Here is an 18,009-nt window from a genome sequence, read left to right on the forward strand (position 1 = left end):
GGAGTATTAAGGGTTTTATTAATCCTTATAGCTAGTTTTTATATAGCCTTATAGTACTACGCGGTAAGGGCGTTATCTCTCGCGTTAAGGGAACCGGAAGTATTAGGGGCGGCCTAGGTATAATAGGTAGTATAGATATATTTTTTAAGGGCGCCGAGTAAAGAAAATTTCGATCGCTATATAGATATAATTAGTTAAAGGCTTTAAGTATTCTTATAAATAGAAATAGACTTATATTAAAGTATAAATCGCTATTTTCTTCTATATACCTATAAAAAAACTTCTCCTATAGCTATAATCACCTTACTAGTCTTTAAAGAGTATTAGTAAGCTATAACGTATTAGATTAGTGTATATACTTACTCTATTAGTCTTAAACTCCGGCAGGGTACTATAACGCTTACCGCTATCCTCCCCTTAAATATACTACTAGAAAGTATTAGTTAATCGGTAGTTAGAGAGTATATTATTAAAAAACTCTATAGCGGTCTATAAAGTATAATAGGATAGTTACTTTCTGGATAGGAATCGTTTTCTAATCGTTTCTTAATCGTTTCCGATTACCCGCTATTAAAAATAAGAAGATATACCTAATAATATTATAAAATATAAGGAATTTAATATAGTTAATAAAAAAAGTATATAGGAATTAATATTATAATACTGCTAAAATACATATTATGAATAAATAGAGTAGTAATAGTAGGAAAAAGACACGAATAGGTAAAAGAGAGGAAGAGCACGATAACGTGTTTAAACACGACTCGTGAAATTAGCGGAAACGTTTCCCAACGTTTCCCCATTACCCGAGCTAATCAGAATTCACCCCACACCTACCCTCAGCTTAACTTTTCATCAGCCACGCCCCACACCTACCCTCAGCCCAGCCACCGACTCCAACATCAGTTTATATATAACCTTATTAACGACGACTACAGCGACACTAAGCGACCATAGTAAGGCAAACCAAACGAAGATGAGCGGTTACTAACCCTACGCCGCCGCCTATCCCTGCGCGCCGTAAGCACCACTTACGAACAAAACAGAAAACAAGAAGCGACACTAAACAATAAACAGCAAAAAGGGAAGCAGCCCCTCCCCTCCACCAACAAAGCAAACCCCAATCCACACGCAAAATAACACGCCCCACCCCCACATCTCAAGAGCCTCCCACGAACACGACGACAACCACCAACACAAACACAGGAAAAGCACACAAAAGCACACCACAGCAAAAAAAAAAAACTCGATCGCCTCGACTGCCCACTCAACAGACCGCCAACCAACCTCCACAGGAGAAAAAGACCCAAGAGAAACCCAAGTCAGAAAGACCCCCCAAGCTCCACCACACTCTGCAACTTGAACACAATCTCAGCACAAAACGCCACCCACTCAACAAGACCAAGCCCAACAACCGACACCCAACACCCGAACCAAAACCAAAGAACACAAAAGACCCGGAAGCCGAAGACCCACACCCACCCCATGGCCAGCGCAGCAAGAGACACACACACCCAAAAAGACTGCCCCCGCAACACCACGCCCGACCCAGACAACAGCAAAAGCGCCAGCAGAACCCCCGGCGCGAGGTCCCCAACCACCGACACCACGGCGCTACACCCCACCAACATACCCACCAGAAGGACCCACCCCACCCCAATCAACGGCAACAACACGGACACACCCACGCCACACCCCAAACGCAGGAGCGTGACCACCTCCCCCACGGGGAACCTCACGCAGACAAGCTTAACCTACCCACCATACAGCACCAAGATCCCACACCACAACAAAAAGATGACCAAGCACGACCCGGCGAACCCCAAAATCACCACCGGCAGGCGCGATCCCCACCCCACCTAGCACGCAGCCGACACAACAACACCCAGCCAGACCACGAAATCTCCAACTCCCCCACACACCCCAACAAATACTCGCACAAAGCACCCAAAGAAACAACCCCGTCAGAACCGGCTTCGCAACCGCCCAAAACCAGGACACACCAGACAAAAAAACCGCGTAGGAAGCACACGCCCAGGGCGCCCCCCAAACCAGCAGCACCGGCGCCAGCGCCCAGCCCCAACCAAAAAACCCAACAAACACAACAGACCCACCAAACCACCGGACCAAACCCCCGCCGGGACAGAGCACCACGACACAAGCCACCCGCACGAGAGCAGCCGCTTCGCAAGTGCCGCAGAGGAGAACCACCCCCCGCACCCCAGACCCCAGCCACCGCGAGAGCCACCCGCGAAACCGCCCACACCCGACCCAGGAACAGCAGTTCAACAAGCAAAGCCACGGGCGCCACAGCCCGCGACGACACCACAAGACCCCACCTGCCAATTCAAACCGCCGAACGTCCAGCCCTCGAAGAAGTTCGCACAACCACCGCCGGGTCCATCGACAAAAAATAGCGGGACAAGGAAGAAAAAACCCCACCCAACAGCGACTCCGCACAAGCAAACAAACAACGAGGCCGACACCCCTCGGAACAAAAACACACCAAAGAACACACACCCAACGACCAGGCCCAACCCCACACCCACAACCCCCAGAACCACGAAATCGTACACCAGACGCAACACCAACGCGCAATCCGCCGCCACAAAAAGCACCAACACCGCCAAGCGCTCAGCGCTGCCGGAAACAAAAAAAACACCCAGCACAGAAGCGACAAACCACGGCAGAAGCAGATGATAAACATCAAAAGCACCGACATCGCCACCAAACGCCCCACCACCGAACACGAAGGGAACATCCTACAACAAACAGCCCGGAACAACAACACCCAACCGACACACATCCCGCATCGGAATGGCCACCAACCCAACCCGCACGACAGCAAGGGAAAACTTCACCAAAAGACGACCAAGAACGACACGACTCCCACGACGCGTAAGCCGGCGCCCCCCCACGCAACCGAGCAACGAGCGACCCAGGAGAAAGCCCGCATCCCCCAAGTCCCAGGCCAACGCGGAACCGACCGCACCCCCACAGACCACCGGCCACCACGGAAAGCCCGTAACAGGCCAGACGACCCCAACAACACAACAAACCACAAGAACACAGACCACCAACGCGGAAGCGGGCACGAGCACCCAGGCTGGAAATACGACAAAAACCAAGACGACGCTGGCGACGCGAGCCACCCGGAAACCAACATCAAAATAGCCAAGCCTAACACAAACCCCAAAGAGAAAACCAAGCGAAAAAGAAACGGCAAGTCATCGGGCAAGAAAACTCGCAAAACAAACCACAAGCACAAGGCCAAACGCAGGTTCGAGCACCAAAACAAACAGAGCCACTCAAACAAAGACCACACCACAGAAGACGAGAAACACAAGCCCCCCGCCACCAAACATCCCCAACAACCAAAGCCAAAGGCGAGCAGCGCATCCGACCTGGCCCTAGCCACGAACAAAGGCGCGCAAACACAAACAACCAGCACGACGAACAACCGAAGAAGAAGAATCCAGCCCCAACGCGCCACAACCTCGCACAAACCAAAACCCTCGACGAAAAGCCCAACCAGCACCGCCCAAACCACCCAGGAAAATCACGCCGACACAGAAACCCACAGCCACCCACCGGACAGGACCACCGGCAAGACTGCGACGACAGCCCCAACGAAACCGACAAACCAACACGACGACGAAGACCAAGAAAAATCACACGACAACAGCAACACAAACAGCCCCAACGACACAAAACACCAAACCACCAAAACGCAACACGAAAACAACAGCCACCTCGAAACCAAGGCCGACGCCAAAACCGAACTCGTCGAAGAGACCACGACAAAGCCGCCCCCCACCCAAGACGAAGCCAAGCGACCGCACGACCTGGGCAACGACGACACGGCAACCCCCAACCACACCCGCCACCCGCGCAACCTCCTCCACACCACAAAACACCGCGACCACAACCCGCAGTACAGGAACCACCACAAGAAGAACATGCGGCGCACCCAGGAACACAGCATCACGAACATAGCAAAGCAACACGACAACAACAAGGACCGCCTCGGCGAGCCACAGAGCAAGCCAAAGCTCACCAAACCCACGAAGCGGCAGCCTCCCAGCAAGGGCCCCCGCGGCGAGAGGGGCACGGACGTGGAAATACACGCGCCCGAAAAAAGCGACACGCAGGGAGCCGACCGGAGAAACGACGCCGACCGACACGGAACCCAAACAGGTCACGCGCCCGAACCAACCGACAAAACAGGCACCTAAACGGCCGGCATCAAAAAACAAATCACCGCACCAGACCAGATGGCCAAGCCCCCCGAAACCGACCCCCAAGACAAAGACCAACAATGCCAACCGGCGGAGAAGGCCCAAAGGAAAAGAACAGAACGGACGGCCTACACGTCACACCACGACGGCCAGAAAGAGACGCCTGCAGTCGTGCATGCCACGCGGCAGACCACCCAGGCCGACAAGGACCACGAAAACACCACGCCGACCAGGCAAAACAAAAACGCGCATAACCGCCCCAAGAGGTCTCCCAGCAGAAGCAGAACACCCCCAGCAACACACCGACCAGCCACGCCCCCAACCCACAGAGACAACGACCCAACACCGGAACAACAAACTCCAAATCGCACAAGCTACCAGAGAAACCAAAAAACGAACACGACCAACGACACCACCAAAACCACACAGCCAATCTACCCCAAACAGACAACGGCACAACTGGACCACACAGGCAAAAACAGCAAGGAAGCGGAACCGCGAAATATCCCACCCGAAACCAGCGACCAAAACGAACAGCAGATTAAAGTCGCGGCATGAGACGGAACAGACCACCCCTCGACAAGCGGGCAGGGACCCAAACCATTCAACCCTCGCCGGCACGAGAACCGCGACAACCCGCGACCGCACAAGAACTAAAGAAAACAAACCGACAAACCCAGTCACCACCCGCCCATCGGAGCCGCCTGGACCGAAGCCCCAAAGGGGACGTACTACGGACAAGCAGCAGGCAAGCACAAGGTCTACCACAACTAGCACCATACAAAACCACAAGGAAAAAGGGTACTCAGCCGAAAACCGACAACCCCACGCAAGGACGACCCAGACACGCCGAACAAGCAAACAAACCCCGAGAAAGAGAACAAAAAGAGCAACCCCGTGGCAGACAAAGAAGCAAAGAGGGACGTCAAGAACTGAACAACAGGGGACACCGCAGTCATCGAGTCCCAGCCCCGAACAGGGAAGGAGAACAAAAACTACAACCCGACGCGCAAGCTGCGACACGCAAGCCACCGGCTCCGCGACAGCAACCCGCACCAGGAGAACCCAAAGCCACACGAACGAAACACGCACGCCTACGACCCAAAGGCACAAGACCCCCAACACCCGCCCCCGCAGCACAACCGCGGCAAAAAAAACGACCCCACAAAGGCGCACCGAAGCCCAAAAAAGAACCAGCCACCGCCCAACAACCCCGCCAACCCAACACACCGCGCGCAGACCAGAAACCACATCCACCACAAGCCAACACCGCGGCAAGCGCCGAAGGACCCACAGACCACGCCCGACCAGCGGGCAAGCGAGGAAGACCAGTAACACCAGCAGCAGCAGCAGAAGAACCAACAACAACAACAACAACAGCAGAAGCAACAACCCAAACACACCCGGGGGAACAAGACCACGACCGCCTCCTGCCCCAACACCAACGGCGAGAGGACGGGCGAAGAACACCCAACGGGAAAAGGCAAGTAACGGGAACAAAGGGAGAAGGCGGGCAGAGCGCACCCACAGGAGTGGCAACGGCGCAAGCCCAGATACGAAGACGCAAACGAAGAGGAGCAACAACAACGTCCACAAGCCGGCAAGACACGCAACGGACGCGGACCACCGGGACTGACCAGAGGTACAGAAGATGAGAAAATAAAGAAAGATCGAAGAAGAACAAGAGGAGGGAGATGGAAGAGCCAGACAGCAGACGAAACCAACCCAGCAAAGGGCAACCAAAGGAGCGCCCCCGCCCGCCCCAGAACGCCACAAGCACCCCAAAAATCCCCGCCCGCGCCGCCCCAACAAACCCGGAAAGACGCAAGATACCAACCAAACCACACCCAGCCGCCCCCGGGCCACAACACAAAAGGATGGGAGGAACAACCACCGACACAGCGACATCAAAAACCTCAAAACCTCCACAGAATCACCCAACCAAAATGAGCCTGAACGTCAAACGGAAACGCACACGAACAAAGAACATGCCACAGGGCAGAAACAAAGACACACCTCTCAAGCGAGAAAAAGAAAAAAAACGTGCCATAAGAATACAAACACGCATACCAAACGAAACCTAAAGCCACACGCAGCAGCAAAAAACGCAACAAACAACCAACAAAAAGACACCACCGTCACCACGACAAAGGGACAAAAGATCCCACTCCACGGAAAAGTAAACCACAAAACTCGTCACATCATCGCCAGCGAAGAAACAAAAAGCCACACAATCCCTCAAAACACAACACACCCAACCCCACCCCCCCACCACCAGCAAAACAACAAAAGCCAAAACGAGATGCAAAAGACCAACCTGCCCGACTTACGACAAGAGACGAAACACATCAGAGACGACAACACTTGCAGGGGAGCGCCGCCACCCCCACCAAAAAGGCAACGCAGAGAAAAAACCACCGGTCCAACGGACCGCAAGATGGTCGTCAACGCTCTGAATTCAGACGTAAAGGCTTACATGGCCGACTTTGAGGGTGAGTTCCAGAATCCTGACCTCCCGAGTTGAGTTGAGATACCTGTCGCCTTTTCCGTCTGGTCTCTCCTCTAAAACTAAGCCACAGACTCCAACGGCCCTACATGGCAGAACATGATCCAAGGACAAGTCAACTTGTACGATGCGATTCGGCGTCAGGTCGACTTCAACCTCGGCCCTAAAGAGTACAAGTTGCGAACAGACCGGCCGCCGCCTACTCTGCTGGCTCGCACGCGCGGGTGGCATCTTGTCGAGAAGCACTTTACCGTCAACGGGGAACGCATGTCGGGCGCCTTGTTCGACTTTGGGTTGTATTTCTTCCACAACGCGAAGGAGCTGGTTTCCAGGGGTGCCGGTCCTTACTTTTACCTGCCAAAGATGGAATCGCACCTCGAAGCTAGGCTGTGGAACGACGTGTTCGTCGTGGCGCAGGACTACATCGGTATTCCCAGGGGGACGGTAAGGGCCACCGTCTTGATCGAGACTATCAACGCAGCATTCGAGATGGATGAGGTACGTTTGACAACCCGCAGGGCCACAGAAGATCAGAGGAGAGAAAAGAAAAAAAAAAAAAAAAAAGAAAGAAAGAAAGGAAAACAACTTCATCTCTAACCTCTGGTAGATCATCTACGAACTCCGCGACCACAGCGCCGGCCTAAACTGCGGCCGATGGGACTACATCTTCAGCTTCATCAAGCAGTTCCGAAACCACCCGGGCTTCGTGCTCCCTGACCGCAGCGACGTGACCATGACGGTGCCCTTCATGGACGCCTACGTACGCCTCCTGGTCGCGACGTGCCACCGGCGCGGCGTGCACGCCATGGGCGGCATGGCGGCGCTGATCCCGCGCAAGGACGACGCCGCCGCCAACGAAAAGGCCATGGCCAGCGTCCGCGCCGACAAGCTCCGCGAGGTGCGCGCCGGGCATGACGGCACGTGGGTGGCGCACCCTGCGCTGGCGTCCATTGCCTCCGAGGTGTTCGATGAGTACATGCCCACTGCGAATCAGACGTTCCGTAGGACCACGCCAGAGGTGACGAGGCAGGATCTTCTGAATCCGTCGGTGCCGGGGAAGACTACCGAGGACGGGATTCGGAAAAATGTGCAGGTTTGTTTGCTGTATATGGAGGCGTGGCTGCGTGGGGTTGGGTGTAGTGCCATCAACTATCTTATGGTGAGTCTTGTCTTTCCTCTGCGTCGGACCAGAAACCCTTTCTTGGTTTCTTTCTTTCTTTCTTTCTTTCTTCTTTCTAACCGACAGTCGTTGTGCAGGAGGACGCAGCAACTGCAGAGGTATCACGAAGCCAGCTTTGGCAATGGGCACGACACGGCGCCACCACGGCCGAGGGAAACATAATCGATAAGAACAAGGTGCTCAGCGTGCTTGACGACCAGACCAACGAGCTTCTCTCCTCTGCATCTAAGGGAAACAAGTTTGAACGCGCAGCCACGTATCTCCGGGATGAGATCACTGGGAACACATACTCCGACTTCCTGACAACGTAAGTGAACTTGCACGACTGAGCTTAGATGTCGTTGGAGTGGTCTTTTCTTCGAGACGGAACTAACCTGGAATACACAGACTTCTCTATGACGATATAACAACTATCACTTCAAGTTGGGAGCCCTGAGTTGTGTTGTATGTTGCATTGCAGCCACATAGACGGCATCACGACAGTATAATGATCAAAGTCGTTTCGAAGATTCCCCGTAATAATCAAGCAAAAAGGCAATCAACTTGCTATTCATTTCAATAATCACTTTTATGCTTTACTGTCGCGCACATGCATTTACAGGCAACGTAGACTTGACAGTTATAATTTATGATGCTGGCCATGAGCAACTTTTACCCCTGAGCACTCGACGACCACGCCGAGAATCTAGCCCACCCACCCCTCGTCCAAGGACCAACTTTCAGTCTTCTGATCTTTTCCCCTGGACATGCTACTCCGTTCTTACACTACACTTTGGCAAAAATGTTCTTGTTGGTCCGGAACTTGAGGAAAGCAACAAGGCCGGCCCCAGCAAGGGCAAGAGAGCCGGCGTAAAACATGGCCGGGCGATAGGCATGCAAGCCTTCTTCGGCTCCGCCATACGCATCCAGCAAATATCCCGCAATGGGTGCGCCCTAGGAGGTGTCAGTGTCACGCGTAAGAGAGGGGAAATGCGTGGCAAAAGAAGAACATGAAGGGACAGGGTCACAGGGAGCTACACACCATCAGGTATCCTCCGCCCCATCCCGTAACCACCATGCCCATGGCGACAGACACCCGTGCCGACCCGAAAGTGTTACCCACGACGGTCGGCATGGTGGAGAAGAACCCGCCGTTGGAAGCGCCGTTGACCACGACGAACACAGCCAGGGGGGCCAGCGTGGTGGAGACGGGCCACAGCGCGAGCATGCTGACGGCCGTGAGCAAGAAGGATGCGAGAAGCGTGTTCAGCGGGCCGAGCCTGTCGCAGAAGAAACCGCAGAGAATCCTGCCGACGGCGGACGAGAAGTTGAAGCCGGCTAGGAGGCCGGCACCCGTGGTCGACGAGAGGCCCATGGACCGACTGTAGAGGGGCACGAAAAAGGGCGGGACGAAAAGGGGGAAGGTGCCGACCGCACCGGCTGCGAAGACTAGGAGGAAGCCCGGGTCTCTAAAGAGGCGCCTACATATACAGTCGTCAGATTTGCAACATGAGAACACGCCACGACGGTGCAGCAGTGGGAAAAGGGGAGGCGGGGGGCTGCTCACCATTCTACCAAGGCCGTCGTGCGAATAGGGGTTCGTTCTTTGATCATCCACGCAGCGGGGAGACCTGTGACAAGGGTCGCGAGACCTAGGACACGATACGTCCATGCCGGCCCGTATTTCTGGATGAGCGAATCTAGCACGAGACTGTTGAGGGCACCACCGAGACCGCCCCCTGCGAAGACGATACCGTTCGCAAGGCCTCTCTTGCGGTTGAAATACTGAGCTGGAGCGACGGAGACGGTCTGGGCGAGATTAGCACGTTGTCTCTCGTGACTGTCATAGTTGGGAAGAATTGGCTTACCATAAAACACAAGCTGAAAAGCAAGGGAGCACATGGCCAGGTTAGACCGGTGCATAGGAAAAAAAAAAGGGGGGGGGGCTTTTCCTTCAATACGACCATCGACTCCGAGAAACCCTCACTCACCTCATCCCCAAGCCCAGCAACACACCAACAGTAGCAAACAACCCCCCGACATTACTGACGGCAAAGCTCGCGGTAATCTCAGCCAACCCGATGAGGAAGATCCCCAGAAGACCGGTGTACCGGGTGCCGATCCATCGAACAACCCGCGCGTTGACGATGGCCAGCGCGCTGATGAGGGCGGCAGACAGCGAGCCCACGAAGGCGAGGGTGCCGGGCGACCCGACGCCGTCGGCCACGAGGGCGCCCTGGATGACGCCCCAGCTGTAGCTGGTGCCGACGAACCACCACGTCACGAGGGAGCAGCACGATACCACGACCCAGCCGTAGCCTCCGTCGGGGACGGTGCTATCCGCAGCCCGGGAGGCGGCGAGGACGGGGTCGGGGTCGGTTCCGGTGTCTCGCGGGTTTGTTGTTTCCTGGATAACGTCGCGCTGGGTGACGACGCTGCTTGGGGGGATGGTCTCGAGGCGGATTGCGGTGGTGGTGGACGTAGCGGCTGCCATTGCCATTGCGCAGGGCCGGGGTCTGGTTATTCTCTGATATCTCAAGTTCTTAACTGCCAGGGCCCAGGGGTTGGGTTCTCTGATGTTTTAAGAGGGCCTGCGATTAGCCTGAGTTTCTATCTTCCTTTGCTAAGAACAGAAAAAAAAAGAAAAAAACAACAACAACAAAAGGTCCACTGGAATCTGACGAGTGAAGTCGGAGTAGAGTCATCCCCGGCTCCTTCGGCCCCTCCGGTGAGACGAGTGCCGAGATGGGATTAGGCTGTAAGAATCGGCTTATTCCGGGCATCTCATCTTATTTTCTGTACTTATATATATTCCCAATACCCTGGTCCTTGGAACACAAGTTACACACATCAACCACTTAGACCTCAACTTTCTTCACATCAATGGTCGATTTCCACATGCACATCTTCAGTCCCAGCCAGGACTCATTCATTTCGTCAGTCTTATTCCAAAACCTCTTACTCTGCTAAAAGCACAGTAAAACTTCATGTTGCCATCGCCTGGCTGCACGGGTCCATCGTCAGTCGGGCTTCTGCCCATACACCACATAGCTGTGCATCATTTTCCTCGTTAGCCGTCTGGTCGCTCCGTCGAAAAGCAGATGCACACTCAGTTGGTCGTATCACGGTGTCACTGAGAGCAACCAGGCCCAAAGTAACCCTCATCGAAGAACTCAACTTACATAGGCCACCAAGCATGAACATTCGTGTTCCTCATGCTCTTCCTCACGCCGGCAAGAAAGACCTCCACCTCGGTCAGATTCCACCCGAGACCACGGGTGAACAGCGCCAGGCTGAGGCCGGACAGACCGCCTACAATGTTCTCGCAGCACCAGGCGCCTGGGAAACAAAGAAGGAGGAGAAGAGAGAAAGGAGACCATCGTCAGCCACGTGCATGTTTCAAAAGGATGAAGAAATCCCGAGAAAAAAAGTTGAGCCTACCCAGTTCCTTGTACTTGGGGTCCTTGGGCCACGTATTAGAAGGCCACTTGTAGATCCTCTCCTCGACATGAACAAACCCGGCGTCGATGAAACGTTGTCTGTACAGCTTGGGCCCGTCGGCGGGGCGGGCGACCCTACGGGTGGCTTCCAGCATGTAACTGCACCACTTGCTGATGGGCTCGTCGTCGGCGACGGTGCCGTCATCGCAGCCTAGGGGGAAGCAGATGTCCTGCAATTCGAGCCATCCGCCCGGTTCGAGGTGGCTTCACCATCCCGAGTCAAAGTCAGATACGAAAATATACAAAAAGTATTTGATCCATTCCTGTTTTCGAGTTGAGGGCTGTAGTGAGAGTTGAGTTGAGGGGAAGACGTTTCCGGCGACCACATGCACTTACTCGTAGCTCTGCTTGATGAATTTGGGCCAGTCGGCGACGGCCCCTACTAACATCCGGCCGAAGACGAGGTCGAATTTATACGAGAAGGCCCATTCGTCTTCGAGGTCGTCGATCTGGAATTGGACGTTGGGGGGTACGCTGTGAAGGATGAGTGGTTATTTTGCGCGTCAAGCCAGCCCAGCCCTCTCCGTGGTTAAGTGGCGAGAGAGGTCTTGAGAAGGGTTCAAGTTCCATACAATGATGGTTGGATAGGACTGAGGTCGATCCCGATAATCTAGCGGTTCCCCCCCCTCGTGTTAGATGTATTGCACTCGTCGGTGGAGCAGGCGAGAGGTATTATTGAAAGAGGTTACTTGCCTCAGTCTCAGGATGTCCATCGCCTAGTAACGAGTTGAGGGTGTCAGGCTGTCAATTTTCCAGATAAAGGGGCCGTTGGCAGTTGAGGTCACAGCAGAGGTGAGTTGAACTCTGAAGGGAGCACGAGGGGAGAGTCACGGCCAGCTACTCACCAAAGTCCGTTGCCCAGATACCGGTACCGGTGCCGGCGTCCAATACGCGGCGAAGACCTTTCGTGCTACCGGCCGGGCTGAGAGTAAGCTGCCCATCGAAGGTCAGAAGAAACAGGTGATGCTGAAGATCTATACATAAGAGTTCATGTTGTCAGATGCCCATTCTGGTGAGTCGTGACGCGCAGGCCACGAAACGACACGGATGCATTCCTACATACTAAGGCGATCCTGTTCCGGCTGAATGAGACGGACAGGCAAAGAAAGAAAGCCAGCAGTGTCAGTTGCCTCTGTTGTCTCATTCCTCCATGGGAGGTGTTGAATTGTTTCAAGCTTACGCCATCATTCGGCAATACGTATGCGACTATATCCGAAGACTTTGCATCAGCGCCTCGTATGCCTCGGGCATCACAACGGACGGACATGGACTCACTGCTCGGCTTGTAACCGTGATAGGTGCGACCATGTTCCTCTCGGTATTGCAGGACGCTGGACTCTAAGGAGGCCGTAGAGCTAAGGGTGTCGTCGGGCCCCTGCGGGGTTTTACGACGACCATGTCAGTGAAAAGCGCGCGCGATATGTCATAATAACCGACGATGGGGGGGTTTCGTTTGAATCAAATTGATATCTTCTCTTGATAAAGCACGGCAAAATGGAAGTTGAGCACGGGGGGAAGCAAGAGGCAAAGACAAATCCACACACACGTACAAGGCTTGAATCGGCATCGCCCTCCTGGCTCTCTGCGGCGGGTAGTACCTGAAGGGCATGGGATGACAAGATCCATCAGGTCAGCTAAGAAGTAGCAGTAGCAACAACCAAGCGCAAAGAACATAGTTAAGAACCAAAGCGGCAAACGATGGAACTAACTGGATCGGCCGCTAGGGGCGTCCAGGTCCTACCGGACGCTGAAGACGCAAACGGAAGCTGTTGATCATCGGCCATAATGTAAGTCGTTGTTGGCAAAGTTGGAAAACTTTGGAATGTCGAGGACAACGGATGAACAAGGGACTGGGGTGAAAAGGAGAAAGGTAAAGGAAGAACTGAGGAAAGAGAAAAATGGGGAGATGTTGGAGGTGGCGAGACATGGACCGACCAAGAGGAGACGAGCCCCTAGAGAAACAAAAACAAACGGCTTGCACTCCGAACCCGTCACGGGTTGTGATTTGTTAGATATACCCTTCTTGATTGCACAGCAGAGCGCATCGCATGTACTGGACCCTACAATATCCAAGATGGCCCTCAGGGGCAGCTTTTCCTATTCACCCGGGCACCCCCTTTTTCTTGTCGGACTCTTCTTTTTTTTTTCCTTTTGTTTGTTTTTGTACTATATATATCTCACCCTGAGAAAGACACCCAAAGGACCATCCCATGACCTCAAGGTTCCTGGAATTATGAATTAATTACGCAATGGCTACAGGAGAAGAAATCGTGTGTCTAGTGTGTAAAACATTCCGCTAGGGCAGACCGTGAGATAATGAGCCGCCATCGCCTATGACACCTAATGTCGCTGAAATGGCGCATGCTGAAAACCGTTCCTTTGATTTTCTTGACTCCAGTCCCGACCGTGTATATATCTTATGCCAGAAAGATAAAACCAACCGTCATAGTCGAAAAGAAAACAGACAAAACAAAACATCACGTTGAGTCGAGTTGAGAGGGCCCGCAGGGAAGGGAGACTCGAGAAAAGGGGTCGATGAACCAAGATGGCCGCGAAGTGAACGCCCCAGCAATAAGGGAAACCGCTCACAAAGACGGCAGGTCCAAAGAGGCATCGTTCTCGTCTTCGTGCAAGACGGGAGCACTAATTTTCACACATCCTACCTTATTGTGTGTGGTGCGACCTCAGGGGAAGTGTCCTGCTCTTAAGCGACGAAGCATCAGCACGAGCACGGCCTTTGGGCGACAGTCTGACTGCAGACATCGACGACGCAACGGAAGACGAAGACGAGGTTGAGTCCCTGGGTCTGCCCCTGGCAAGAACTTGTCCTTCGTTGGGTGCATGTGGCCTATCAAGCTCGCTTTTGTCCTTGTCTTTACGTTTGTCGTCGTCCTTGTCGTTGTCGTTGTTGTCGTTGTGGTCGTCGGGATGTTGGCTGTCTGAGCCATGTCGGGCCCTCTCGGTTGGGAGCATGACGGCCCGGTCCAGCGCATAAGGGAGCCATCTGTGCCGTCCGCGGATCATGAGGGCGCAGATGACGAGCTTGCTCGCGAGGCTGAATTGGCCTGAGAGCGAGGTTGAGACAGCCGAGTGGCCAAGGGAGAGACCGACGTTGCCGCTGGGAAAAGAAAAGAAAAAAAGGAGAAGAATGTCAGCTACGTGTATTCTTACTCAATTCCTCGCCGCGTTGATGAACGTAGGTAGAAATGGGAGACCACATACTATGCAGACGTGACCTCAAAGAAGATTGGAAAGACCGAGAACGACTAGTCAAGAATAGGAGGGTCAGTTTTTTTGCCTCAACTCGTCCTTTGGCCGGGTGGAAGGGAGAAGATGGAGAGCATGGATGGCCTTACGGGATCTGTTGGGTCCATGATCCTGCCCGATTCGACAGCACAGATGATGAAGGTGCCGAGGAAGATGTACCACATGTCGAAGCTGAGCTGGTTCCGGATATGCATGAGGACGTACTTCCGGCCGTTGGACTCGTCGACGGGTACCTCGTCGTCCGGGTAGATGCCCAGAGACTGCTCTTCGTACGTGTTTGACGCGCGGACGCTGATGGCAATCGGAAAGACGGCCACGTACATCATGGCGAGGAGGCTGAACTGCACGGCCGGGTTCATGTTGGCCAGGTTGAAGGCCGAGGTGCCCGTGTGACGCGCAGACGCGGCCTGGAAGAGCGCAGCCAGGATTCGGGGCCCCATCCGTAATGTGTTCACCGCGGCGTTGTCGAGGTCGAGGGTAATAATGAGTGTCACGTCGATGAAGTTGAGGAGCACCACGATGCCGAAGAGGACCCAGGTGGGGCGGCTCGGGAACAGAAGGGTGTAGCATCGTCGGGGGTGGTCGAGGAGGAAGCGGAGGGTCTCCCCGGTTACGGATTTCCGGGGGACGAGCTTGGAGGTGATCCAGATGATGAGCCGCAGGAAGACAGGGTAGCAGGTGTTGCCGGCAAAGGCGAGGAAGGTCATGATGATCATGGGCCAGGTGGCGTCTCTGAAGCTCATCATTGAATCCGGGGTCAGCGTGAAGCCGAGGTTATTGAACATGGTCTGGGCTGAGTAGATTGCCCTGCAGAAGTGGGGGGGCATCGGGGGGAAAAGAGCCTAGAGGTTAGCAATGCGAACATGGGGCGAGAAGCGAGAACCGCCGAAAGCCCGCGGACGTTGTACTCACCACCAGGTTTCGTTTTGACCCGACTCCTGAAGCCAGTCTCTGTATTTGCTCGGCGCATTATGGATCCAGGGGATCAGGCAGATGGCACCCAGGACATGGCCCAGGACGAAATACGCTACAGCTTGCGTCAGCCCACAGAACGACAGGGTTTTTTTTTTTTTTTTTTTGCTGGGAATTGCATGGAGGCTCCCATGTAAGTGGACGTGGTACCAGATGTGATCTTCAATAAAAGCTTCAAGCCCCTGTACTCGACGCCGCCGAGAGTTTCTCGGTCTTCTTCGGTGAGGTTGAAGAAATTCGAGTTGCGGCCGATGGTGACGGAGCGAGAGAGGCGGGGCAGGCTCACTATACCAGATCTGCTCTGGGTCAGCGTGACCCTGTCAGCTGCGTCGTGGGCCAGGGTTGGGGTCCGAGATTTGCGTCGGTGCATGGAAGAAGAGCCCAGCACAAAGGCAGACGAAGTGATCTTCTCGATAGAGCGGGCGGCAGACATGGTTGGTCCAGCGAAATGCGGCAGCCGGCGGCGAAGGGGGGCGGAGGAGGTGTGTGAAATCTGGGGCTGGGAGGAAGTGAGTTCGATGGCGTCTCCCTCTGAAGAACATATCGGAGTGGCACGTGTCAGTCGGGGCGCCGATGGCAGAAGACGAAGGAAAAGTGAGTGCACGTGGATCGAGTGTTGGTGAGAGAGTTGATACATACCGTCTTCAGTTTGTCGACTACGAATTGATGCCAATTCTATCAGCGGCAGGCCTGATCATCTCTCGTCAGTTGAGCCCGACAGTCGCGTTGATTCTTGAACTTCAGAGAGAGAGAGAGAGAGAGAGAGAGAGAGAGAGAGAGAGAGATTGGGAGCTGGGAGGAAAAGGGACCGGTTGAAGTACCTCTATCGCGCAGCCTCGGCGGAGGGACATAGAGGGCAGGACTTTCGCGCCTTCGCGGCTTGGGAAGCTCCGCCGGGTAGGTGATGTGTGGAGAGGGATGAGGTTGTGGGTAAGCATCTTCGTCGCTGCTGTCGCCATTGTCTTGCGGTCCAGGTCCAACTCGCACGTCATTTTCACGTCGGCGTTCTTGAGAAGGCGCCCCCTGATCGCATTGCAGGGAACGGCCCTCCTCGTTTGATTGAGTTGGCAACGAAGGGGCATCGTCAGAGGTTGGCCCGCGAGCCGGTGCATCGTCTTCGAGATCGATGGTGCCGTTTTCACGAGACTGGGGCCTAGAGACTCGTCGAGCTTTTGTGCGGGGAGGATGGCGCGGATTGTACAGGTCAGGTTAGTTTTGCTTTTGTTGTTCATCATCCAAAGGGCCAAAGGCAATAAACATAAATTATCAGATAGGAACAAGAGAGGGGCTAGTATACCGTAGCTGTTCATGTGCTTGTGGAACCAGAAGAGCCGCCAAGCAACAGTAAGGGGACTGATAAACATCAAGTTGGTGATGTGAGGGAGGAAGTAGAGACATATCTGCTGGTACAGCTTGAGAAGTTTGATGTCGATGCTGTGTGAAAATAAAAGGTGAGTGATGGATGAAAAAAAAAAATCGAAAAAAAGGCTGAAAAGGGGTTCAAAGGCCGCAACGCGTACCTGTTCAGACCAGACTCAGTTGATCCACTCAGACTGAGGAAGAAAGCATCGATAGCAGTAAGGTTGCCATAGCAGTAGAGAATAATGAACGTGATAATGGTGCACGTTATGATATAAGTATCTATCAGTGAGGCCGAAAGACGTCAGCAGGGGGACCAGCAATAGAAAACTCGAGAGTATCACTCAGAAATATCATAGGGCCTTAAACTCACAATGAAGAGTGATAAAAGGGATGCTCAGCGCACGCATACTAGGCGAGCACCCGAAGGGGGCGTAACGGGCCCGTGGAGACTAAATCAATGGAGGTGTGAAAACTTGGAGGTTAGTAGAGGTTGGATTCCCATGGACGCGTCACTGGTTGCAAGGTTTTATACCCAGCAGAGGCCTCCCGGGAAAATACATGGACTGACTACAGGAATAGAAGCCAACCCTAAGGTAGGGTTAAAGTACAGTTATGAATATAGACCGGATTTAGCGCCCTGGTAGCCGGACAGCCAAGGTACCAGTACAACCAGCAGACTATGAGTATGGTCGTAGGTACAGTGTACGCGTAGTGTAGAGGCAAATATGCAAATATGTACTCGAGCCAAGAGGATATCATAACCTTGGGCTAATACCTAAGCGTCGTCCTCGTCCAATGGCTCATCAAATTCAAGACCCTGGCATGTGGCAGTTCGGCTGCCAAGACATATATGTACCCGCTATATATCTGGTAACCAATTACAATAGGTACCCAAGTAACTAACCATCTCTATAAGGTACCTTTGTAAACCAACGTAATCACTTTAGGCAATATACCTGTTTCTTATTCAAAGTACCTTACCTTATTAAGATGTCTTATAATACA

General features: G+C 53.7%; 6 protein-coding genes across 6 annotated transcripts; 3 read left to right on the forward strand and 3 right to left on the reverse strand.

Annotated features, from left to right (window-relative positions):
* Positions 1–2,696: 2,696 nt before the first annotated feature.
* SODALDRAFT_322854 (hypothetical protein) lies at positions 2,697–5,573 on the forward strand (the record flags this gene model as incomplete). Its single annotated transcript, XM_028609760.1, has 4 exons — positions 2,697–4,197; positions 4,270–4,504; positions 4,919–4,997; positions 5,208–5,573. The coding sequence occupies 4 exons, from the start codon at positions 2,697–2,699 to the stop codon at positions 5,571–5,573; spliced, it is 2,181 nt and encodes a 726-aa protein (XP_028462244.1).
* Positions 5,574–6,399: 826 nt separating this feature from the next.
* On the forward strand, positions 6,400–8,235 carry SODALDRAFT_397542 (malate synthase A; the record flags this gene model as incomplete). The annotated part of the gene is made up of 4 exons (XM_028615301.1): positions 6,400–6,730; positions 6,812–7,242; positions 7,352–7,903; positions 8,002–8,235. Coding segments are annotated over 4 exons (1,548 nt in total), but the record flags the coding sequence as incomplete, so codon positions are not given.
* A 454-nt stretch (positions 8,236–8,689) lies between these two features.
* Positions 8,690–10,397, reverse strand: SODALDRAFT_286561 (MFS general substrate transporter; the record flags this gene model as incomplete). The annotated part of the gene is made up of 5 exons (XM_028608545.1): positions 8,690–8,857; positions 8,946–9,384; positions 9,471–9,712; positions 9,772–9,784; positions 9,895–10,397. 5 exons carry the CDS (start codon positions 10,395–10,397, stop codon positions 8,690–8,692), a joined length of 1,365 nt encoding a protein of 454 aa, XP_028462246.1.
* A 284-nt stretch (positions 10,398–10,681) lies between these two features.
* SODALDRAFT_331579 (S-adenosyl-L-methionine-dependent methyltransferase) lies at positions 10,682–13,247 on the reverse strand. The gene is made up of 12 exons (XM_028611485.1): positions 13,113–13,247; positions 12,954–13,001; positions 12,679–12,778; positions 12,584–12,609; positions 12,467–12,485; positions 12,249–12,377; positions 12,097–12,119; positions 11,976–12,013; positions 11,740–11,877; positions 11,345–11,607; positions 11,086–11,242; positions 10,682–10,954 (listed from the first exon to the last, which is right to left on the reverse strand). The coding sequence occupies exons 1-12, from the start codon at positions 13,185–13,187 to the stop codon at positions 10,924–10,926; spliced, it is 1,047 nt and encodes a 348-aa protein (XP_028462247.1). The 5' UTR covers positions 13,188–13,247; the 3' UTR covers positions 10,682–10,923.
* Positions 13,248–13,253: 6 nt separating this feature from the next.
* SODALDRAFT_130018 (hypothetical protein) lies at positions 13,254–13,866 on the forward strand. Its single transcript, XM_028606693.1, has one exon. It carries the CDS (start codon positions 13,310–13,312, stop codon positions 13,643–13,645), a length of 336 nt encoding a protein of 111 aa, XP_028462248.1. The 5' UTR covers positions 13,254–13,309; the 3' UTR covers positions 13,646–13,866.
* A 122-nt stretch (positions 13,867–13,988) lies between these two features.
* On the reverse strand, positions 13,989–17,478 carry SODALDRAFT_346930 (potassium transporter; the record flags this gene model as incomplete). The annotated part of the gene is made up of 11 exons (XM_028613273.1): positions 17,375–17,478; positions 17,163–17,283; positions 16,940–17,076; positions 16,686–16,757; positions 16,492–16,604; positions 15,793–16,051; positions 15,583–15,703; positions 14,760–15,477; positions 14,626–14,669; positions 14,283–14,521; positions 13,989–14,062 (listed from the first exon to the last, which is right to left on the reverse strand). The coding sequence occupies exons 1-11, from the start codon at positions 17,409–17,411 to the stop codon at positions 13,989–13,991; spliced, it is 1,935 nt and encodes a 644-aa protein (XP_028462249.1). The 5' UTR covers positions 17,412–17,478.
* Positions 17,479–18,009: the final 531 nt, after the last annotated feature.

The sequence above is a fragment of the Sodiomyces alkalinus genome (assembly GCF_003711515.1).
Source record: "Sodiomyces alkalinus F11 unplaced genomic scaffold SODALscaffold_22, whole genome shotgun sequence".
In the NCBI taxonomy this organism is placed as follows: Eukaryota; Fungi; Ascomycota; class Sordariomycetes; order Glomerellales; family Plectosphaerellaceae; genus Sodiomyces; species Sodiomyces alkalinus.